At 46.7% G+C, this 24676-nt stretch overlaps 1 protein-coding gene across 1 annotated transcript in view; it reads right to left on the bottom strand.

Moving 5' to 3' along the window:
• Nucleotides 1-275: 275 nt before the first annotated feature.
• LOC146209682 (sodium-coupled monocarboxylate transporter 2-like) overlaps nucleotides 276-24676 on the bottom strand; it is a 157193-nt gene continuing 132792 nt past the window's right edge. The window contains exons 10-13 of the mRNA XM_084603016.1: nucleotides 18932-18999; nucleotides 17231-17317; nucleotides 13498-13670; nucleotides 276-366 (exon numbers count right to left, since the gene is read on the bottom strand). Of these exons, the coding sequence (XP_084459142.1) occupies nucleotides 363-366; nucleotides 13498-13670; nucleotides 17231-17317; nucleotides 18932-18999 (332 nt within the window). The 3' untranslated portion in view covers nucleotides 276-362. The remainder of the gene's footprint in view (nucleotides 367-13497; nucleotides 13671-17230; nucleotides 17318-18931; nucleotides 19000-24676) is intronic.

The raw sequence follows: 24676 nt of genomic DNA on the forward strand, positions 1-24676 counted from the left end.
CGAATTTCTGCTACGCTTTCACTCAGCGAAGGTTCATGCTACAGTATCGATTAAAGTGAGTTTTGTTGCACATTTAGGAATCTAACTTCCCACTGCAACATTCTCGATCAAATATCACTTTCTTTATACCGTACGAGAAGTTTTCCGCCTTCCTCTTGTTGTTCATTATTTGTCTTCTCAAACTTTGGGGCGGCCACATTCTGTAACATAAGACGGGATTTAGTTACCATCGCTCAGAGTTCAACACTTTCTTTCCTGGTTCACTTACCTTTGTTTTCTCTTCTGTACAAGGTAGCCGCTTTGTTCTCCATATGCGGGTCAAAAGGTCGCTGCATAATTCCGGTTGCTCAGGGTTCTTCGTTTCACCTAGAAGTGTGAAAATAATTTTCAATTGTTTGATTTTAGCACCTGATTGTATACATATGCTTCCGCTAAATTGTTTGCAAACAATAATAGTAGGCTAATTAATCATATTGTGAGCCTTCCACGGATCTTCTTTCATTTGTACATACCATAATTTTCTTTCTTTTGTACATACCATCGTCATCGTCCCGCGGCGCCGGTTCCAGCACGCGCCTGGGTTCACCATCAGATTAAAACGCTGACACGGCGTACCTTGCCTGCCGTCACGACTTTGGCGTCTCGACCTGGCCTTCTTTCACAATATTAATGCGTGATATTCATTCGCGCGCTCAAAACTCGAGCCTAGCGAAGTGACACGAACTGGCCTCGAACTTCAAACTTTCACTGCGGTGCCATGATTTCAACCGAATATTAGCACGCCTATTTTTGAACAAATGAAAATAACATTAAAATTAATAAGCTGATTAGCGTATTTCCTTTAGAGAAGTACAACGCTACTCATGACTTGGGAAGCCAGTCATTTTGATGCTAACGCAAAACAGTTGCGGCTCGTTCTTGCGCAGCATTCACTTAAAGCTTGTTGCGCATTTATACGCGTGCCTTAGAATGCTTCTCCCAGATAAACCTCTGAATTTTTAGGATTAACATTTCGCACCGAAATAGCAATCTGTAGCTGATGTTGTTTTATATCAAGTTTGTTTGGGGTTCAAGAAACTCAGTGCAGGGACGGTATGCAGTATAGATAAAATCTGGCGCTCACCGGAGGTTTGCCCGAGTGTACGTGACCGCATTCAATGACCTCTAATAGCGCGCGAAGCGCTAATGTCATCAGAGAATAAAATACACACAACGCCCGCATTGCAGTATGAATCTGCTACACGCGTTCATGTTTTGTTTCATACATAGCGGAATGAGCAGTGGAACAGGCCAGAGTGTTGTATGCTTATCAATGTAACACAAAAAAAGAGCAAAACATCATTTATGGACTATCTGTCCACACATTCATCAGAGGCCGCTTGCCACGCTTGTTTCGGACTCGTCAAGGGAGTACGTGTAGGCTCATTCGAGTTTTATCTTTATGGCGATTGCGGATTTTATTCGATGGTATATATCTAACTACACTGGGAATACGGCGAAGGTTGCAAACGCGGTTTTTTGTTGTGGATATCCTGGCCCTCTTTTTTGAATATGTTACAATGAAAATGTGCAGGGTTACGAACATTTTTTTATGTGATTAGATGTTTTCAGTGTTGACTGAAAGAAAGCTTCTCTAACGAGAGAAAGGCGAGGAGAATGCCGAAAACTTTGACATGACACTTTCTGTGGTGAGTGGCGGCATTGAGCACCGGATTGCAGGCGGCTAAATTAGTTACGTAGATACAGAGCAGACTAAAACGGCCATCGAATATGCCAAACACGCGAAGAAGCTCGTACGATAAGACGCTGCAGGAGGCGCTGCTGTGTACTTTCCGTTGACTACCTTCGTTTGAGAAGTATCTGGGAGGCTGCTACATTGAGGCTATGTTAACTTTGTTTTTAATCGATGCACCAAACGTACTCATTGCCTTCTTCGCGGCGCAATAACATTTTTCTGCTAGGTTTACGAAATGAGATATACCTTTTGTCGCCATACGCATTCAATTGAAAAAATATTTATAATTCCTGACTAAACCTTGAACTCGCTCGCGCTGAACCTGCGGACTGAGCTGAGTTCGGACGTCAGAATCAGTTATGAACGCATTTTCGTGGCGTACATAGCTGTAAAAGGGTTTTCACAATACTGCTGATTTGCGGCCCTCGGTGGTACCTAACCCTCAGGTTTTCTGGTACCACGGTCGTACAACGGTTGTGCCATTCATCGAAGTGGCGCTGGAGGGACATTCACCAAGCGTCTCAGGCTTGAGGAGAGCGCGCACTCCTTACGACCGTTCTAGTGGTGTCTTGTTTCTACTTCCCGCGGATATCTCGGTGGGGTCACCCCCGACCCACTGTTCCGCTTCTGCTGACAGCGTTCACGCGCAAGGAAAACGCGTGCTTGCTTCTCCCTGTGCCCACATCAGTGGCAAACCGCCAAGTTCTCAGTATTCAGCGTCTAAGGCTTGCCATTTGTGTGGTACATATTGCTGATAATATTCCGCTCTCCCTCACCTGACTGAGACTTGAATGGTTGCGTTACTGTTCGGATATACTGACGTCAGCTATATAAAGTTCTTGGACGTCCACAAGTTTCCAAGCTATGCAGTGTGCCCTTTACAGATATTAACTGTTGTGTAAAAATATACGCGCCTTGAAGCGTGTTCATGGCGCACGTAGGTCGAATGGGCAACGTGAGTAAAAACCCTGAAATCATCTCAGGCGCTGATTCAACGCCACTGTTGTCGGCAACACTGCACAAGAACAACGTACCCGTTGTGTCGTGACTGCGTACCGCATGTCTCCGCGCACACGAGTGACCCAACGCAAAAAGTATAAACAAAAACAAATGAACCAGGTAACACACCGCTTGCCGCTCCTACGTGACACAATACCTTTTGTCGGAATAGTTCATGGGCCATCATCACCATAGCCCGAACCCACTGTAAGCAATAACCTCTACGTCATCTCTCCTATTAATCGGGTCCTATGCCAGCTACTACCCTACAAACTTCCTAATCTTATCCGCTTAGGTAAGCTTCTGCTGCCCTAGATCTTTATTTACTCGTTGGGCTCCTAAGCCACGGAATTGAGTAGCGGAGGCACACAACAGTGAAACACAAATATAATTAGAGGCTACAACAAAATACATAAATATATAGTCACGAAAATGAAACAAATACACCAAAAAGATGAAACACACCAACAAGACACAATGCAAAATGGCACATCCCGTCCTTTGCGGCCGCTTTTTTAAATGGCCACTGTCCAGGGAAGGACCTTTTAGGCGAAGGAGCCCAGTGTTTCGATCTGGTATCGGAGATATTCTGTGCAAAATGCTACAGTGACACGCGTGTCGCAAAACAACGAAAATACAAATCAAAGCTCTCTCATGTTCTCCTTTGGGAACATGAGAGAGCTCCCTGCCCTGCGATGGCCCGTCGAGCCGCAGCAATGACGTATTTCTTGAAAACGGCGTACATCGGTCCGTCTCGCCGTCTGAGGGTGAAGGATGGGTGTCTACCGCTCGCTGCGCGCTTTTGCCCTCGCCACAGCCCGACTGAATCCAGAGGCTCGCGTTCCCTCGCCCATTTTTCTTTTCTTTTCTTTTTCGCGCAGGCGGAGTGTCCCACCCCACCTCCCGCCAAACGCGGAGGAGGAAGGGGAATTTGTCTTGCGGAGGCTAGACGACCGGGTAGGAGAGTGAAAAACCTTTGCAAGGGAACGGAAGGAGAGAAACACGACAGAATCGGATGATTGGGGTGGCTGTAACTGCGTTATTAGTTACTCTTTTCAAAAAACATTTTGCGGCCTTGCGTTCTGGGGGCGAAGTCTCCCATTCACCGGGGAAGGAAATTTTTGCGACCAGAGAGTGGACAGTGGGCCTTTAAGGAGCCAAAAGCAAGGCGCCCGTGCACTGTGCGACATCAGTGCATAGTAAAAGAACCCCAGTTGGTTGAAATTCCTGAAGGCCTCCACTACGGCGTCTCTCATAGCCTGGGTCGCTTTGTGGCGTTATGCCCCATAAACCAAACCAACGTGACACATTGTAACGGGTTTGCTTATAATATAGGAAGTCATGCCTACCCTTGGAATTAGGTTCATTACCCTTAAAGACTACCAGTTATCTTAACATCGTATCACCTGTCATGACCATGTCTATTTAATTTTGTTGACGTTAGAATGCCCATACAAGTTTTCGTTGAAAACAATGACGAGCTGATTAGTTCGTAGCAGCACTAAAAAAGCTAATTTCGCTGGTGAAGTACAAAAATAAGATATTTTTTTCGTCACCTAAATAAACTTTCCCACCAAGCAGACCATGTTTGGGAATTGTAATAATGTAGAATAACCATTTCATGCAAGCGATAGAGGGAAAGAGGGGACGTGTTTCTTTCACAAAGGTACATTACTACAAAAAAAAAAAAACAGGAAAGGAAACTGCTTGCTTTAAAGCTAATTAAAACTGCTTTCATGAGTAAGCCCAAATGCCTGCTACTAAATGTGCTGTTTTCGATAAAGTTCACTGCTTCTAAAAGAACGCGGTTGCGGTGTCAAGGGTGTGAGACTGGCAATAATAAAATTACCTCCAGCCACTGCTTCACCGCAGCAAAGTGCGACCTGAGGAGACAAGCTCTCCAATGAACCTATCGGCTCCACCATCTGTATCAACGAGCACCCGCGCCCCTCACAAGCGTCCTTCGGAAGATAATCAACCGAATTCGTCCTCGGCAAGTGGTGGCTATCAAGGAAAGCGCTCCTGTTTAACTATCAAAAACCAGGTTGCACCTACACCGGGATCGTCATCTTATAAGGTGGCGATTAAATCTCTAGCCAACAAAAGCCTCACCGATATACCAAACAGGATAATCCAGGCCAACTTGGACGCGTGTCTCGGAACCAGAGGTTTTCGGGGCTTCACGGCAAGGAAGAAGTCAAACACTATAGCTGTGTGGCTCCCGACACTTACTGCGGTGGAACGTGTCCAAGCGCTTAGTTATATTTCAGTCACAAGTGAGATCTCAGTGCCTGTGCAAGTGTATCTAGTTGAAGGCTCCGGCTTGCAGCGTTGCGTCGTTTACAACGTCGACATAAACGAAGATCAAACCACCCTTCAACGTGAGCTGTACTGCCCAACGCACCGAGTCATACAGGCCCGGCGCATAGTAAAGGGGTGTTCCTGCATGATCACCTTGCAAGGCCCTCCGACACTCCCAGCCTGTCTGTACTACTACGGCTGCATATTAAGGCCACGGCCGTATAAACCGAGTGTGGTTTACTGTTATAACTGTTTTCGGGCAGGGCACATGCGCAAATCTTGCCCCTTTGCTACTGGCGATGAAGGTGCGTCTGAAGGAAAAGTTACGTACCGATGCGGCCTCTGCAAATCGGACGACCACGAGATAACATCTCCAAGTTGTCCGACAAAGCAAAAGGCAACGCAGAAGGCTCGTCTTCGGAACACTAAGCGTTAGCCAATAGAGGACATGACACCGGTGCAGACATCCAATCGCTTTGCAGCTCTTCAGTATGATGATGACGAGTGGCCAAAGCTTCCTGAGCCCGCTTCGAATGCACTTCCAGCTAAGACAAAGTCTAATGATACGGTGCTCAAGAAACGCCGTCGACAACAGCCGATACAGCAGCGTACTGATCTACCAGACGACGATATGGCTGTAGTGGATGAGCAAATCAATCGTCTCTTAGCAGAAGTCTCTAAGCTCCGAAAACACCGCGAAATGCTTGCTCGACGTCGGCGAGCTACAGAAGTAACCGCCAAATCTAGTAATTGTCCAACACAACCGCCTTCATCCCGCGCACAGGGCCATTTGCTGCCTCTTCCCAGAGTACCACAACGCCCAATGATAACTCTGCAACATCGCTGCTCCGCTATATGGTCAACCAGTTGTCCAACCTGACATCCGTGATACTACAGCGCTTGGACTAGCACACAAAAATGGCGAAATCCGGTCGTCCTGGTGTACTACAGTGGAACTGTAGAGGCACTTCCACGAAGGTGGCCGAGCTCAAGACCCGACTGCGATTCAACAAACTTCGGGTGTGGGCTATGTTACTTCAGGAAACGAACGCCTTGCCATCTATTCCTGGCTTCAGCGGCTACGTGTCTCCTTCAATGACCGACCGTCGCGTGCAGACTGCTTCTCCCCCGGGAAAGGCGGCGATATATGTTGAAACGCGTATTCCTCATGTACGCCTTTCTCTCGAAAACTGGTGCACATCATACCAAGAGGTAGCAGCAGTTGCTGCAAAATTTCTGAAAGGAACCGTTGTTCTTGTTTCTTATTACGTTCGACCAGCTGGAGGCGCCTCTTCCCGTATTAATCTTGGCTGGTTATTAAGTGTTCGTCGGCAATACCCCGGATGTCCAATTTTAGTCAGAGGCGACTTTAACGCTCCTCACCCAGATTCGGGGTATCCGACTGCAAGCCCTCGTGGTAGGCGTGTGCGGGACGCCTTCACTGATGTCCTGTTTGTTCTGCTTAATCACCCTGGGACAGCAACACGGCCTGTGCGTCACATACGTAGTGCTGCCTATGCTCCAGACGACGTGGTGGTTGGGCGCAGGAACTCCCTCATGGCACATGGAGCCGGACTGCTGGGGAAGTGATCACCACCCTATCCTCATCGGTATCCATCCCTCCCGTCTCCGCCCTTCACGCCACAAATGTTCTGTGATAAACTGGGACAGCTTTCGCTCATGTCTCGACAGTATGTCTTCAGATTCGCCGTCACTCCTTGTTGACCGTACACAGAGAGCACTAAACAGCGCTACGACTACTACCTGGATTGATGTAGGTCGACCGGCACCAGATCTCGGCCTGCTTAACTTGGGGGCAGCCCGCCGTCAAGCTGAGCTGGCTGCTACGCGAGACCCTACTTCGGGGCAGGCACGTACACGACTGAATTATCTTACCGCGAAGACTCGGAGATATGAACGCGATCTCTCGCGACGCCAGTGGCATGCATGGTGTGAACAATTTTCTGATAAATCATCGAATGCCTCACTCTGGCGAACGTTTCGTGCAATGGAACACGGTCGTCGTTCTACTGACGCAGCAGCAACAGCATGCTTTGCGGCTAATCTGTCGCCGGGCGATTTCGCCAAAGAAGCTGCTCGAAAATCTTTCCCAAAATACGATATACTGCCTCCTTCAGCTGTAAACCTTAATTTGGCAGGTATCCCTGCAAACGCATGGAAACTACCATCTGCTGCCGACGGTGATGGAATTGCGAGCCTCTTTCCATGTGCGAGCTGCTGGCTGCAATTGACGATGCGAAACGGAAAACAGCGCCCAGCCTGGACAAAATTCAGTATGAGGTTTACAAGAACCTCAGTACTGCTGCTTTTCCTCAACTACTAGACACCAGAAACAAAGTGTGGCTTGATGGTGTCGTACCCGAGAGCTGGAAAACCGCTGTCGTGATCCCTATTCCCAAACCTGGGAAGCCTCCAACGAACCTCGCCAACTTACGACCAATCTCCTTAACATCAACGCTTTGCAAGCTCGCAGAGGAAATGCTAACCACACGACTTTCTTGGTGGCTTGAACAGCACGGTTTTTATCACCCTGCTCAAATTAGATTTCGTCCATACATAGGTACAGAGGACGGGTTGGCTGTCTTGGCATCAGCAGTTCTATCATCTACCCGCAGCCGCAATGTACGTACCATATTAGCAATGGATGTTGAAAAGGCATATGACAACATCAGTCATGCTGCAATCCTGAATGCCATTGACATGCTTCATCTCCCTCCGAGAGTACGCACTTTTGTCGCATCATTTTTGGACGGAAGAAAATTTGTAATACGCCTCAGCGGTGACACTGTTGGTTCATTCGTTTCACTACGTGGCGTGCCCCAGGGATCAGTATTGTCTCCGACGTTGTTCAATATTACTTTCATCCCATTGGCGTGGCGCTTACATGATATCCCTGAAATCAAGTTTTTGCAGTACGCAGATGATATCACAGTATGGAGCACTCACCATGATCTTCTCACTCAAGAGGCCGCCCTTCAGTCAGCATTAGACGTAACCTCTGATTACGCATCCTCCATTGGCCTTCAACTTTCTGTGTGTAAAACTTCATACACGTCAGTCGCCAACCGCTGGGGACGCCGTAAACTTGCCTCAAATCCAATTCGTCTCTATCAGGCACCCCAATACAAGAAAGTTCGAGCCTGAAAATTCTGGGCTTAACAATTCACCAATCAGGATCAGCGACTGCTTGGCTCTCTCAGGCAAAAAAGCAAGCACTTCAAACTATAAGTTTAATAAGAAGAATTGCACCTAAAACGGGTGGCGCTGGCTCGTCTGTTGCACGCCAGTTAGTGAGGGCGGTTCTGCAGCCCCGTATTGTTTACCAGGCCCAGTTCCAGCATCTTACAAGGGCACAATGGGATCGCCTTGAAACCGTAAATCGAAAAGCTATGAGGACCATAACATGCCTCCCACGAATCACGCGGGTCGTAGCGTTACAGGAGAATGCGCAGCTCAACACCATTGATGAACTAGTGCAGCAGCGTCGTGATGCTCGCTGACTCAAGGCCACTTTGTCACATTCTACGCAAGCGCTGAGGGCGTATGTAACGTCACACATTATTCTTCAGCCACCTGCGCCAGTTCTCCCTCCCTGGAAATTTATACAGTTAGGAGACAACAAGCCAACTGACATCCGCAGACCGACGTCTGCCAACTCTGCATCGTTGCTACGCCAGAGATTTGAAGAGCAAGATACTAACCTGCCTCAAGACTCCATAGTAGTGTACGTAGATGGAAGCCTGCAAGGCTGTGAAGCCAAAACGGCAATCAACTGTCCACGGAGACCTAGCCTGAATCAGACAACTACGTTTCAGCTTTCGGAACCACTTACACCTTTCTGCGCTGAGCTTGTGGCAGTTCAGGAGGCACTCTGCTCCGTGACTTCTATAACCATGCTGCCTACAGCCCACGTTGTCATCCACACTGACGCACTTCAAGCAGTACGTCTGCTCCGACGCGTCAGCCGCTGCCCTAAAATTTTCCAGGACATCCACCAGCTTGCGGCGCGCATCCCACAATCAATACGCATTGAGTGGGTCCCACGGGATCTGCTGCCTTCCCAAAGTCAAGCTGATTTTGCAACCCGCCTCGTGAACCAAGACGCAACAATCCCACGGCTTCTAGAAGTCGACGACGCTACCCTCCTTTTGTCAAGAAAGGAGCACCTCCAGCGCCGCACACATGCACTTATCCCTCCGCGTGTGATATCCCTTCCCCGCGGTCTCACCCGTGCAGAGGAGGTTGCGCTTAGGAGGATCCGGGTCGGTGTCGCCCTTACACCAGCTGTAACTAGGACGTGGTCATACTTCCAACACTTATATCCTCGCCCAGGATGCCCGATCTGTTACAACGAAGATGTCGAGGCCGACATCCACCACTTGCTGTGGGACTGCCCAGCACTCAAGCCAACACGAATCCGGCACCTGAGCATAGCTGGCCTTTCAGCAACCAATCCTGCCTCATACGTCACTTGAAAGCAGGGACCTCATCATCGCTCACTTCCGGACTTCATAAAATCAGCCAACCTTTTTTCATTCACTTAATCATTTATTCATCCTTCATCTCATAACCTACTGATGCCCTGAGGCAATAAATATCGACTAAAAAAAATCGAAATGTAGAACTGTGCAATGTTTGCTACATAACGCTGGAAGGGTTAAGCTACTAAGCGTTGAGAAGGAAGCGTACAAATGCATTGCCAGTGCCCTAACGTTAATCACGACAGTAGGAAGCCGTAATTACCAAGCAGTCAACTTGCCGGCCGAAGTAGAAGGCTGATTGCCACCAACACATTAAAACAGCGCAAACCAACCTAATAATACATATCAGTTTTCATCCTTTGATTGCTCGTCGCGTCTGCGCATAACGTAGGACGAGAGTGTGCCGTGTACGATCTTTTGAGTTCGGTCGCAAATGTGGCGGCAAAGCAGCGCAAACACTATTCTCAAGCACTCAAAGAAGAAAACATTTTCGACTATTCCGTTGATAGCGAGTGTCTTGCTACATGCAGTCATACTATATCAGGTGAAAATGAATAACTTTCTAGCTACCTTTTTTTGATCAACTCATCAAGAGCGGCTGCGGTATAAGGTTTTGAGAAGTTATCCGCTTCATAACCCAACAAATAACATATACGGGATCTGAAAGAGTGATTGAGATGTTTCATTGGTACAGGGCGACTTAAGGAGAGATGAGTTGAGAAACTAGTAACTCAGGGCTTTTAATTATAGTGAGCGAAACTTTTACCTAAATTTCATGGACTAAATTGTGCGACCACTTGAAACAGGTGTCTGCGTAAAGAATTCAAGCTACAAATTAAAGTTTCATTATTTCCTCTAATAAATCTCATTCCTGCTTGTGGGTTTTTCGGGCATGGTTGCAATGGCAAAATACCACGAAAAAAAGATTAACAAGGCCCCGATTTGTTTTCCTACAGTTGGAAATATGTGAGGCATTTTGAGTAAGTATGGCCTGTTACAAGTATTATCATACAGCTTCGAAAATTCTCGCTTCCGTACCAAGCAGCATCTCGGTTTTCGATTTGTGAGCAGAGAAAAAAAAAAGGTTTTCGCAAGTTTAGTTTTTGTTTTTTGCTTGGCTTATCCTTATAGCCGACGAGATCACGAGTATGCTCAAACTAGAATATACAGGCTGGCAAGAAAATAAGAAAAGGCAAAAAAAAATTACATGGACATAACTGTAGTACCTGTGAGAGCACTGAGGAGAACGCCGATCGCCACAGTTGCAAATGTGGCAAGTACGCTGCTCCACAAGTAAGACAGGCGGAAAAGAAAGAACGCCTCGTGTGATCTGAAAAGATGACGATAGTAGCTTCAACAACGTAGGTTAAACAGCACGATGGCCTCTCTTCTTGTTGCCTCTGAAAATGGTCGAAAAGTTTGACAAGATTGTCACGAAAAATGCGCCCTATTGACGCGCACAGCTCCCAGAATTCACCAGAGATGTGTTACAGGTCCCAACTATATCCGCGGACATCGCACGTTAGCATCGTTGACGCTGGTAAAACGAACAGAAAGTAAAACCTTCGCAACGTTTTTAACCTCTCAGTAACACCAGCCGACTGGCACATATATATGCTTGTACAGCCGCCCACAGACTTAACACGAATGACGGAACGCGTGACCTGGACTGCCGTCAACGCCAAGATATATATGTCAACGCCGCGAAGCGCCGCGAGATAGCGCTTTTGGCACTGTTACTGCGGCTGGAGATAGCTGGGGCGCAGATCGATTGCTTTTCGCTTGTGCCTGATCGCCGCGGGGACAGCGTGCTCGCCACGTAGGCGTCTGTACGCTTTTTGTTCGCTGATAAGTTCACTCACGCAGGGCAATGCTCTTCGCAGTTTTCTTATCGCGGGAACGAGAAATTACGTGCTATGTTGCGAGTTTGGTTCGAATGCTGTGGACGTAACAACATTCATCTTATGAGAAGTGCGATGCGCTCCCAAACTATTTCCGCGTGAGGTCGCAGGTATTCTGTCGTGCCAAGGACGTCAAACAGCAGAGCAAACTCTAGCTTGTGCAGCCAGAAAGATTTTGCAGGAAATAAATCTACCGCATAAAATATATCACTTCCTCATTCGTCAACTCTTCCACATTCCGCGTCGGTTTACTTTTTCGAAACAATTTACCTCGATTTCATGCTTTTTCTATGCCGCTCTGGAGATCGTATATAAGGCGGGACAAAAGAGTTGCACGTTTCGTAGGCATGAAAACATATGGATGCAATTAGCTTCAAATAGTAATGCGATGTCGTAGCGGAGAGAAGCGCTTGCTTGTAACAAAAATATAATCATGCTGTTTAATCTTACCAGGAACACATTTGCTACTAGCGTTAAGTGTCTAGGAATAGATTGCCAAGGAGTATGCTGCCCTGTACTAGCAGCAGTTTGGAATATTTTGTTGAGTTTTTTACTGCCGCCACAGCGTCGTTCGTGGGCAATCGTTAGATCATGTTAAGAAAACGGTTTGCATGTGTGCCGTATCATTTACGCATGTACCTTTTATGAATGGTATGTAGGCTGCAAAATCCCATTGTGGCACCGGCTATTAGTGGCGTCGTAGTACAGATATCTTGATTGATCGGGGTTAACCAGGGTTCTTAAACGAGAGCTGCATTCGTGAAGCACGCTGGCGAGAAGGAAAACCGTATTGCAATGACGCTGCAGGCGTATGAAATTCGTCGCAGGAGAAAATCAAGGGTTAAGAACTGGAGCATCCTACTCTAAACAACCTTGACACTGGCGGCGAACGAGCATGGAGCGATGATCAAGCACGAGATCGTTGTACACTTTCAAACAACTAACAAAAATAACCACAGTGGCAGTGTGAGTGATAATACCGCTGTAGGCAAGGTGACAAACAATGCAAATAATATTAATAGCGGATGCCATGTGTCATGTGAAACCATGTGCTTCATGATTATTACCCGATAATGCCTCGAACAGTGCCGGCACTACAGACAATCGTGCTGCCATAGTGCATACGGCTCAGATGATGAGCCAAAGTTAATTAGCCGCAAGCATAGGCCGGTTTGTTTCTACGGTTGACCCCATTATTCAGGCGTTTGGGGACGAAGAAAAATTGGAAAGCGCTCCTAATGCCGCAGCCCTCGACAACGCCAGACGATCTTCTGATTGTCGCGGATTGAGTTGATGATCCATTCTTCACAGTGCTAGAAATCCGCTAAGAGCTCGGCCTACGTGTCAGTGAGGAAACTGTACACACCCCCCGTGGTGGTGCAGTGGTTGGTGCGGTCGACTACTGTGCACAAGGATGTGGGATCGAATCCCGGCGCGACGGCGGCTTTTCGATACAGGCTCCTGTCTACTGTTGAATGTCAGTGCACGTTTAAGAACCCCGGAGGGTCAAACTTTCCGGAGCCTTCCACTACGGCGTATCTCATAGTCTAAGTAGCTCTGAGACGTTAAACCCCACAAATCAAACCATACGCAGAGGGCTCCATGATGATGGAATTCAAAGCAGAGCAGTCGCGACGAAGCCGCGACTTGATTCATGGCAGAATGACAGAGGAGGCATACATAGAGATCCTGGAGTATGTTTTGATACCATATGTATTCGATGGGACGTTTTTGGAAGGCTTCGGCTGGGTAATGCAGGTGCAGGTGTAATGGCAAAGCCACAGCCCCGGTCTCAATATCACCGAAAATGTTTCGGGCATAATGAGAGAAAGGCTATCCAGGCTTTTAGGGTTCAGTTCCACCACTTCGGAACTGCTCTGAGTAGTCATTTAAGAGGAATGGCAGCTTCTGCATGCAGATATAGACCTGGTGGACGCGCTTTATCAATCAGTGCCGGAGCGCAAGGAGGCATTTAAGAGTGCTCGTGGTGTTTTAAAACAACTTCAATTATAGTGAATTGTAATCTATATGAGCATAATATTAGGCGGAATTATCTTACTGGGTGTTTGGTGTGAAATTCACTGTATTCGACGATGATACAGTCGTACTCCAGTTTCCAGGGCAGTAATCAAGTGACACCGGCATCCGTTTCGGCCTCCTACCGGTTTTCATCGTCGCCACCATGTGGCAGAGCTGGTAGATGACCGTGATAAGCGTTGCACCGCCAGCACCCTGCAAAAAGGAAACGCTCGTGATAGCTTCCGCTGCTGACCCATTAAAATTTAGGCTTGCACAAACACCATCGTACAATTAGGGCAACTGCGCTAAAAACATACAGGCAATAGAAGATGAAACATAGGAAGCGCGCAGACTCACAACCGAATTTACTGCAAATAACACATATACAATCAACAAACTGCACCTCACAATTAAATATAATCGAATATAGTCGTGTACGGCGCCTGGTCTTTCTGACTGTACAAAATCTGTGTATTATCTAGAAGCAGAAGGAACTCCTTTGCTTTCTTTTCACAGGCCCTGCAGTGTTTGGCGACATGGGAATACTCACCGGAAGACAGATTGTTAACATACTCTTTAAACCGAATGTTAATACACCTTCCCGTCTGACCGACATAACAGCACTCGGGAAAAGGGAATTCATAAACCACACTGCACACACAAGGAACGTAACGTGCTCGTGGTTTACACGTTGTATTGAGGGGTTATGGCTAGTTATACCATAAACTTTTCGCTGGACGGAAGCACACAAACGAGCCATCTTTAAGAGGGACGAAAATACCCCATTTACCACCTAACGTGTCGCAACATTCTTCAATCTATGTGCGACCTTAACGTGGTAAGCTTTCTTTCTTTCTTTCTTTCTTTCTTTCTTTCTTTCTTTCTTTCTTTCTTTCTTTCTTTCTTTCTTTCTTTCTTTCTTTCTTTCTTTCTTTCTTTCTTTCTTTCTTACAAAAACATTAGCTGTGGTTTAGCTCTGGTTAACCCTTATTTAATTGCGGAAGCTTCTTTTGCCTGCTACATTACTCCTCTATCCCGCCCTATCAGTATAAGGTGCTGCATTATTGGGGACACTTAATATCATCCCTTAAGGGTATGACGAGAGAGCGTGAGCTACAGGCCCACATATAAAGTCATGCTTCAACCAAGTCGTATGGAAGTGCCTACGTGTCGTAGGGGTAACGAGAAAGCAAACGGTTCTGGCACGCTGATTCTAATATCACCCTCCCATGTGAAAGGAGCGACCCTTGTTGGCAGCTCCTACCCGTGGCATAGGGGTAACGTGAATTCAAATGCCATGACAGGCCTATTTTTTATGAGGAGACCGTAGCTACGCCTCTTCACGGTGTAGCTGCGGCCACGTCTCGCTTTGGCTGTCGTAGTATTGCTTTCGCAATAAAAAAACTTCTGGAGTGGAAGGAGCACTCGTCAAGTGAAGCCTCCGTGATGCCATCTTGACAGGAGCAGAAAAGCGAGCCAGCGCCCGCTGAGCGTACAGAGAAGTGGAGGTTATTCAATTGCGCGGCATGTAACACGATCACGACAAACACTGTTGGTTCATGCTCGGCTTACGGTTTTAAGATGCGTATGAAACCGACACCAGGAGTCATACTTCGCAAACAGCGCTCGTTAAAACTCATTCTGAACTGGTCGTGCTCCTTGCATTGCGGCTTGTACGTGCGGGCATATAACGGCTATTTCTAGTCTGCTAAGTTTCCGAAGGATCCTGAGGTGCGAGAACTTTGGAAACGAGCTGTTCGCCGCTGGGGCTGGTAAGAAAAAGGCGCAGACCACTTGTGTTCGGTTCACATTGCTCCAGGACTTCACTGGACAAACGGCACGATTGCGCATACGCTTTGTCATTTTAGGGGGGCTACAGGCGCCGGTAACCAATATATAGGCTCAACACAGTTTATTCTCTGTATTAAAGTATAAATGGCTGATACATTTGCGCGCGATCATTACGGAAAGCGTATACAGGCCACTCGGTCGAAAAGCCGAAGCCGTACCACCAAACTAAGAAAAACGTGTTGCAATTGTTATGAAGTCCTCGTGTGGTGCTTGTGAAGCATAGACGTCGTATTTCGTCCAGAAGAATGATGTGTTAAGTTGCAGAGAGCGTGGATGATATTAGATTATGGGTTGAGTAAAGAGAATTAAGGGGGGAAAGTTGAGTTACGATTTCATTAAGTTATAATAATGGTGAGTTAGTAAGGGGCGATTTGGGCGTATTAAATTTCCTTAAGCGCGATTATGGTAAATTAGTGTGGATAAAGTTTGATTAAGTGGCTAGCATGTGGAAGTTTTCGTGGGATTAAAGATGATTACTTTCAAATTACTTAGATTATGGCAAATTACATTATAATAAAGGTGATGTGTTTGCAAAAAGTTTATTAGGCTTTAGACGTTCGCATTAGACATTCACATGAGCGGCTACAAATGACCAACACATAAAATACACATGATTAACAACAAAGGAAAGTGCACATAAGATACATCCTCAGGAACAAATACATCACAAATCAGTATTTATGTAAAGAATAATATTTGGCAGTTCGTGATGATGATACATAAAATTTTGAATGGCAATGTACATGAAGGTATACACAGTGTAGAATAATTTGCCTACGCAGGATTAATGGCGATTACGTTTAATTAGTGTGGATTAGGTGGGATTAAACGTGATTAATTTAGATTATGCTAGAGTAGCTTAGATTAGGGAAAGATTGGTTTCGCATTCATCACGAGTAATTAGTGGTCCTCTACGTTAAAAGAAACATTAAGCAATAAGTAATTAGGCAAACAGAGGAAGGACTGGATTGGTTGCAAGCATAAGTTTAACTAATTCAGACAATTTATTTTCAAGCAAAGCACCTAGTGCTTTAAGTACGGAGCACGTCGCCAAAGAACATATTTTCTCAGTTGAATCAGCTTCTCATTGACTTGATCCTTGGGCAAGAATGTCTAAAAGCTTTGAAAAGATACAGTGGAGCTTTACATAAAAGCAGGATTCATCACGTAACAAAAGAGTGGAACCTGTTTAGTACACTTGTCAAACTGAGGTTCGTCATTTCAATACTTGCCTTAATTAGGAAACAATGAAAGTTCACTATGCAGCATCAGGATCTTGGCAATAAACGTAACTAATAATTTTTGTAGTTAAAGAACGGTCTGTGTAACGATGATGTCGCATTGCGGTTTGCGGCTTCATCTAAACCACGAAAATATTGATGAATAATGTATTCCGAAGAGGAAATTATGCCTTGTTTCCACTTCTTCTTGACTTTAGTTAATTTATTTGCTTTGCTGTTTGGGAGTGTTGCAACTTGCCATTTCAATCGCAAATATATTTCGGCCAGTAAATCATATGCGTTTGCCAAAATATAAAGTGTTTGACGTTTGTGTTCATGATGGCGATGTTGTATAACTGTGGATCCCGCCAGAAGAAATGTTCCTCCATAGATCCTTTGTAATTTGTTTCGTCGATAGTGGGTCGCAAACGCTACTAATTTGATCACATGTGCTACTTTTAAGCTTAATAAAGTTGCCTGTATTAGCGTGGTGAGTTATATTTACAGCAGAATGAGTTTCTTTTCACGAAGCACCGGAAGGTATGTTTTTCCACTTGCTTTTTCCAAAATACTGGAATAATTGTTACTGATGTTTCTTGTATGCATATCAATTTTCCATGTTTAGGCCTACTTAGTTTAACAACGCATTCAGGAATATTGCAAGTTCGTGCAAGTTATAAAAAGCACGAAAGTGTCACAGACCTTTGAGTGGACGAACGGAAACAGCGCTGCTAGAAGGCACAGGCCCACGAATGGTCCAGTCAACGCCGCATTAACCATCATAAAAATCTGTTCAGAAAAAAATGCCGAGGCAAAAGTATATATTTACTGATTTATTTCTCCAGATTGTTTCTCAAACTTACTGTTTACGATGTGGCCATATTTCTTGCTCAAATGGTATATCAAATGTATCTGCACTTAAAGCACTGCTAAATGAGCGTGGTCCTGTTCCATAGTTATTAAGCATTTTTCGTTGCTCATATTTTGATAATAGGATAATGTTCAGATCAGCGAAGCATTAAGTAATAGTTAGGAACAGCTTTCAGGTAGGAGCACACAAACGCAACCTCCCTGCCACGTACTCATGAAGCTGCTTTATTCCACTTAAGAGTCAAAAGCAATCACTTTTTAGTTTCGTCATTTTACATTTGGCTGCAATACAAATCATCATCATCATCAGCAGCAGCCTGATTATACCCACTGCAGGGCGAAGGCCTCTCCCATATTTCTCCACTTAACCCGGTTCCGTGCAAGCTGCATCCACTTGACCCCTGCGAACTTCTTAATCTCATCCGCCCACCTAACTTTCTGCCGCCCCCTGCTATGCTTTCCTTCCCAAATGCTCCAAAGCAACTCTCCACTCGCAGGAGCAGAGAGTTCTTCGCCTCATGTGCATTAGTATTGTTGAATTTCGAGACAGCAAATTCTCTCAAGCATACAGGGAATCGCCTTTTTGAGGACCTTTCTCTCTGGGACAGCTTCACTTTTCGGCCAACATGAGAAAGGTGAGACTGTTTATACCCCTAAAACTCTTAAAGCTTATATAACTCACGTCTCTGTAAAATGAACAAGCAGAATTAAAAGAAAAACAGTGTTCAAAATGGGGCGCACCGACAGGCATACCGACTAGTGATGCAAACCTGCCGGTAAATTGACTATCGATAGTATCGATAGTATTTTTGAAACTATCGGTAGTACTCCTATCGCTAAAGTTTGGCGATAGTAGTAATATCGATAGCCGATATTAACGACCCACCACAGCTATTTTATGAATGCCGTTCGTTCGTGAACTCACTTAACAAAATGCAATGGTGGAGGGGAACACATTTTTGATCTGTGTGATGTTGCCGTAAAATGCACCTTTAGTTTTGCTTCAGCGTTATTCAAATTGCTCTAATGCTCTCTTTTGAAAGACAGCATTTGTTGGGATAGTTGACGATCCATTGAGCCAGATGTACTAAGCAATAACGCAGACAGACACGGAAAGAACGAAGGAGTGATGTGTTCGTCTCATTCTTTCTGTTCGCATCTGTCTGTGACACCAGTACATGTTCATTTTGTGTTTTCAATATTCAACTTAAAAATAAACTGAGTTTTCAAGGCAGATTAAGATTTTCGACACTATATAGGAAACTGTAAAGTGATTGCTTCCTCCGCAGTAACAGTTTGTAAAATAAGCGTTAACCAAGATATTTCAAACATTTCACTTTCAGCCTAAACATGGGTGTTTATCCTTTCCCTCGTTTTTCCTACCATGATGGTAAAAAATCAAGGAAAAAACGAGGCATCTGTATCGCAGCGTTTGATGTACCTTAGAGGCTCTGATTTCGAACAGCAGTGTGTTTAAATTAAACCAGAGAAATCACTTTTATTGTTAAAATGTACTATAAAGGTTGATCTCACCCTTGTCACCGACCCCATGTAAACGCACAGTGTGCTGTAGATAGTCATGGCCGTCCCCAAGAGTATTGCTAGAAATGAGATAAAATGGTGTAAAAAACAAAAATACAAATTCAAAAGAGTTCGCGACTTCTGTATATCTCGGAAGATGCTGTCTGTAGTACATTTTAAAGCTTTAAGCATAAACTCAATCGTTTTATATTTTTCGACACAACTATATAGACACGTTTTTTGCTTAATTCCTGGTCGGCCGGTTGAAAAAGAACTATTTGAAAAACATAAAGGAGAACTCCATTTGATTAAATTTCTGACTGAGAGAAAAGCGTGGTAGTAGAGTTGCGCAGACTAGAAGATGAAAACGTCTTCTTAGCAGGATGAAAGCAATAACCAATCAACCAGAAATAATCTAGTAAGGGGATAAAAATTCTAGCATTATAGGTTTTATTAAAGGTATGTATTAGTATTCCATTCTTTTAGGAGCCTTGGTAATATTGTTACTGGGTACTTCATCTTGGAGCAGAGAGCGGACGCGGTAGACAAGGCTTTCAAACAACAGGCGTTTTCTGTAGCCACCGGCCGACTCTGTTGAACGTCGTCTTCTCTAAAACTCACGAGAGTCTTCTTCTTTCCTAATGCGCATGCACCGCCTAATGTGACAATATAAAGAGTGTGAGTAGTTGTTTCGCTGTGAAATACAAAAGCACCTGTCCAGGTACGTACTAGCGTCAAAAGCAGGGTCCGTGTAGTACGGCTTGAGGCCTGCAACATGGACCGTCTCGGTGCGTGGTGTAGAGGTATGGCGTAAGGGATGCAAGGGCGCAATTTCGTATGTCACTGGAGTCACTTATCGTAAAATACAGTAGGGTCCTGTATAACGGGGAAAAAGTTTTTTCGAGAGGCCAACGCGGCAAGCTGGGGTCCAAAGCAGCTCGAGAGAGCAGCAAGAATACTGTGTGTTGCTATGCCAGGAATCATAGCGACATTTCTGGGAGTGTTGGAAGGCTGCGAGTCGGTTGCGAGCAACAACGCGGGCAGCATCAGCTCGGGCTATGGCTTCACGAGCATATGAGCTGGCAGTGGTGACAGACGGGAGCAGGCTGTCAAAAGCAAGCAGAGGTTCACGGCCGTATAGAAGATAGAAGAGGGAGTAGCCGGTAGTGTCGTGGCGCGACGAATTGTATGCAAATGTCACAAATGGCAGCGTTATGTCTCAGTCGCGATGGTGATCAGAAACGTACATAGACAACAAGTCAGTCAGTGTCCGGTTAAAGCATTCGGTAAACCCGTTCGTCTGTAGATGGCAGGCAGTCGTGAAAGAATAACGAACGTTGCACAACCGTAGGATCTCGTCAACTATACGAGCCAGAAAGCAACGGTCACGGTCGGTGAGCAGTTGGCGGGGAGCTCCATGGACGAGTATAACGTCGTTCAGGAGGAAAGCAGCGACATCAGTTGCACAACTGGTTGGTATTGCTCGTTTGACCGCGTAGCGTGTGGTGTAATCAGTGGCCACCGCAATCCATTTGTTCCCCGATGCGGACAGTGGAAAAGGTCCTAGAAGATCCAGACCCACTCGAGAAAATGGGTCTATGGGGATGTCGATTGGCTGCAGAAGTCCAGCTGGTAAAAGTGATGGCTTTTTCCGGCGTTGACAGGGGTCACAAGCAGCTACGTAACGGCGGACTGCGCGATATAGGCCTGGCCAAAAGAACCGACGACGCACACTGTCGTATGTGCGAGAGACGCCTAGATGACCCGCTGTAAGAACGTCGTGAAGCTGTTGTAGGACGGCTGAGCGTAGGTGCTGAGGGACTACCAGTAGAAGGTCGGGGCCATCAGGTCGCATATTGTGCCGTTATAAGGGGCCATCGTGGAGCAGAAACAAACGAAGAGACGGGTCATTGCGATTGGCGCTGAGGGGATTGATAATTTTGCAAAGCTGAGGGTCCTGGCGTTGCTCACGACGAATGTTGGAAAAATCAGAAATAGAGAGCCGCAAGCGTCACTGTACATTCAGGTTTACTTGGCGGGCCAACTGGATCACGAGACAGGCAATCGGCGTCTCGGTGCAACTGGCCAGACTTATAAACTGCTGAAAAATTGTACTCCTGAAGTCGCAACGCCCAACGTCTAAATTAGCCAGTAGGGTCTTTGAGTGTAGAAAGCCAACACAGTGCTTGGTGGTGAGTGACTACTGTGAGTGGCCGCCCATACAAGTAAGGGTGGGACTTCGTAATGGCCCAAACTAGGGCTAAGCACTCACGTTCAGTGATGGAATAATTCTGTTCGGCCGCAGAGAGGGGTCGGCTGACATAGGCGATGACAAAAGGGGAACCGAGCTGACGTTGTGCGAGAACAGTACCAATTCCATGACTACTTGCGTCGGTGCGTACTTCTGTGGGCGCTGACGGATTGAGGTGAGCCAACACTGGTGGACCGGTGAGGTGGGCAATAAGAGCTATGAAGGCGGGCGATTGTTCGTGGCCCCAGGAAAAGGAGACCTCTTTTTTCAGAAGCTGCGTGTGCAGACAGGCTATTTCCGCAAAGTTTGGTACAAATCGCCGGAAATATGAGCAAAGTCCGAGGAAGCTACGCACGTCGCCGATAGATTTCGGTATAGGAAAAACACTTACAGAGCGAATTTTGTCGGGGTCCGGCTGGATGCCATGGGTGTTGACTAAATATCCTAGGACATTGAGTGCCCGGCGACCAAAGGTACACTTCTTGGAGTTCAACTGAAGGCCAGCTCGTCGGAAGACAAGAATAGCCGAACCACGATGGAGGTGGCCCTCAAAGGTGGATGAAAATACGATGACGTCATCGAGGTAGCACAGACATGTGGCCCATTTGAGCCCGCATAATAGGGAGTTCATCATGCGCTCGCTGGTCGCAGTGGCATTACATAAACCGAAAGGCATCACCTTGAATTGGTAGAAGCCATCCGGGGTGACAAAAGCCGTCTTTTCACGATCTCGTTAGTCAACAGAGATCTGCCATTATCCAGAACGGACATCGATGGAGAAGTAGTTGCCACCATGCAGGCAGTCGAGAGCAACATCAATTCTTGGAAGAGGGTACACTTCTTTCTTTGTTATCTTGTTTAGATGTCGATAATTTACGCAAAACCCCAAACTTTTGTCTTTCTTTTTGACGAGTACTACCGGAGACGCCCAGGGGCTGCTCGACGGCTCAATAATGTTGCTTGCCAACATTTTCTCTACTTCTTCCTGAATGATCCTGCGTTCGGAAAGAGCAACTCTGTAAGGCCGTCGAAGAATAGGTCGAACATCTCCAGTATCAATGCAATGTGCGATGATGGACGTTTAACCCAGGGATCCGTGACCGAAATCAAAAATGTCGCTGTATGACCGCAAAAGGCCGGCAAGGGCACTGGCATATTCGGGACGCAGGTCTGAGGCAACCATGGCTGAGATGCGGTCCTCCGGACTATGTGATGGGACAGGTTGTGCAGGTGCCTCGGCGTGACGGTCGGACATCACTGCAGAAATAGTAAAGCTGGACAAAGGCGACAGCTCGGCAAGAAAAATGCCCTCCGGGAGAACTTGGGAAGACATGCTGGAGTACGGGAATGTAGGTGAGGTTATTTTCGACGTGTACAAAGTTATGAGGTAGGACGATGTTGCGCTGTAGAGTGACGTCGGTAATGGGAGTGACAACGTAGTTGCCGTCAGGAAGGGAGGGAAAAGTTGACATGGGCAAGAATACTGCTGCCTCGGGAGGTAGGCGAGTAAATGTACTGGAGCGGAGGCGAGGCTGGGAATTGTCAGCACTGGGGTCGTGAACACAATGGGGCCGGGCTAGGCGCAAAAGTCCGGAGGAACAGTCAATGAGAGCGAAATGGGCTGTTAAATAGTCTAGGCCTAAAATCACGTCTTGAGGACAAGTATAGTAAGGACGGCGAAGAGCACAGGTACGTGGTGGCCGGGGATGCTAACGCGCGCAGTGCACATTCCGATGATGGCAGCAGTGTTTCCATCAGCAACACGAACTGTAGAGGTGTTAGCGGGCGTAAGAACGTCTTTGAAGCGCTGGCGGAACGACGAACTAACGACTGAAATATGGGCTCCAGTGTCAATGAGAGCGGGCACATGGACTCGATCTACGAGGACATTGATCAGGTTGCAGCGTGGTGCGATGGTCGAAACACAGTTGGCTGTCCGGGTTGGTAACGCAGCGTCACGTCCGGGCGCTGCGTTGCCGAGTTTCGCGAGTACGTTGGGGACAAGCTGCGGAGAGGAGTAGGTGATCAGGAACGGTGTGCTTGAGGTACGAAGATGTGCTGGGGTGACAGAAACGTGTAATGACAGGGCTGTAATAGGGGTGAGAGGGGGGAGCTGGATGGCTGCGGCAATAGCGGGACGTATGGCCAGCTCGACAGCAGACGAAGCAAATAGGCCTGTTGTCATATGGTCGCCACTCCGCAGGATTGCGGGTAGGGTAGCGCGGTGTGTAGGGCGGGGTTGGGGTGGCAGCAGCAACCACTGCGATTGGCTGTGGTGTAGGGGGTGGTGCGGTAGGATTTGAAACGAGGCCCACATTAACGAATTCTTGGCGGGCAACAGCCTGTATCATAGCTATTGTTGCCTGTGCAGGAGGTGACGTAAGTGTAACAGGAATCAAGGCCTCGATTTCTCTGCGGACGATGGTAATAAGGGTACTCTGACTTGAAGGCTGCTGTAACATAGGCAAGTTGTCACATAAGGATGTAGTCGCCGTATTGGGAAGGCGCTGAAATCGATGAACGATGCGGCGCTGCTTCGCCTGTTCGAAACGGCGACAGACTTGCAGGACTGAGTGCACCGTAGAGCAGTCTTTGCAGAGAAGTATATTGAATGCGTCATCAGCGATACCCTTAAGTATATGGCCCACTTTATGATCTTCGATTATGGAGGTATTTACCTTTCGACACAGGGCGAGAACGTCCTGTATGTAGGCCAGTTATGACTCCGTTGACGATTGAGCACGAGTAGCCAGGTCTTTTTTGGCTGCCAGAGCTCACCCAATTGGTTTGCCGAATACGTCCTGCAGTTTGTGTTTGCAGATGTCCCACGTAGGCGTCTCCTGTTCGTGGTTGGTAAACCAGATCTTTGTCGTTCGCGCTAGATAGAAGATTATGTTTGCAAGCATTATGCTAGCATCCCAACGGTTATTCTTGCTGCACCTTTCATATTCGTCGAGCCAATCTTCAACATCCTTGTTGTCTTCGCCGTTAAAAATAGGCGGATGACGGATTTTGGTTAAAACCATGGGGGCAGCTGGAGTTTCTGTAGCGGGTGATGCGTCCTGGGTTGCCATATATAGATAGATGTCTTTATTGAAAGGAAAAGGCAGAGAGGTTAGCTGGAATAATTCAAATCTGGCCTGCTACTCTGCACTGGGGAAGGGGTAGGAGAGAAGAAAGAAGGTCATGATGGGTGACAATGTGGGAGAAGGCTTAGTGTGGTAGTCGGTGGGATGAGGTCGGGGAGATGGCGTCCACTGCGCAAATTCAGGTTTCTGGCGCAAAATGTCGAGGAGCTGTGGCAATGGGAATCGACAGTACCTCCACAAAGGTGTTACTGGGTAGTTCAGCTTGGAGCAGAGGGCGGACACGGAAGACAAGGCATTCAAACAACAGACATTTCCTGCAGGCACCAGCAGACTCTGTTGAACGTCGTCTTCTCTAAAACTCACGAGAGTCTTCTTCTTTCCTTATGCGCATTTGCAGCCTAATGTGACAATATAAAG

The sequence above is a fragment of the Amblyomma maculatum genome, chromosome 1 (assembly GCF_055883805.1).
Source record: "Amblyomma maculatum isolate TAMU_Amacu chromosome 1, ASM5588380v1, whole genome shotgun sequence".
NCBI lineage: Eukaryota > Metazoa > Arthropoda > Arachnida > Ixodida > Ixodidae > Amblyomma > Amblyomma maculatum.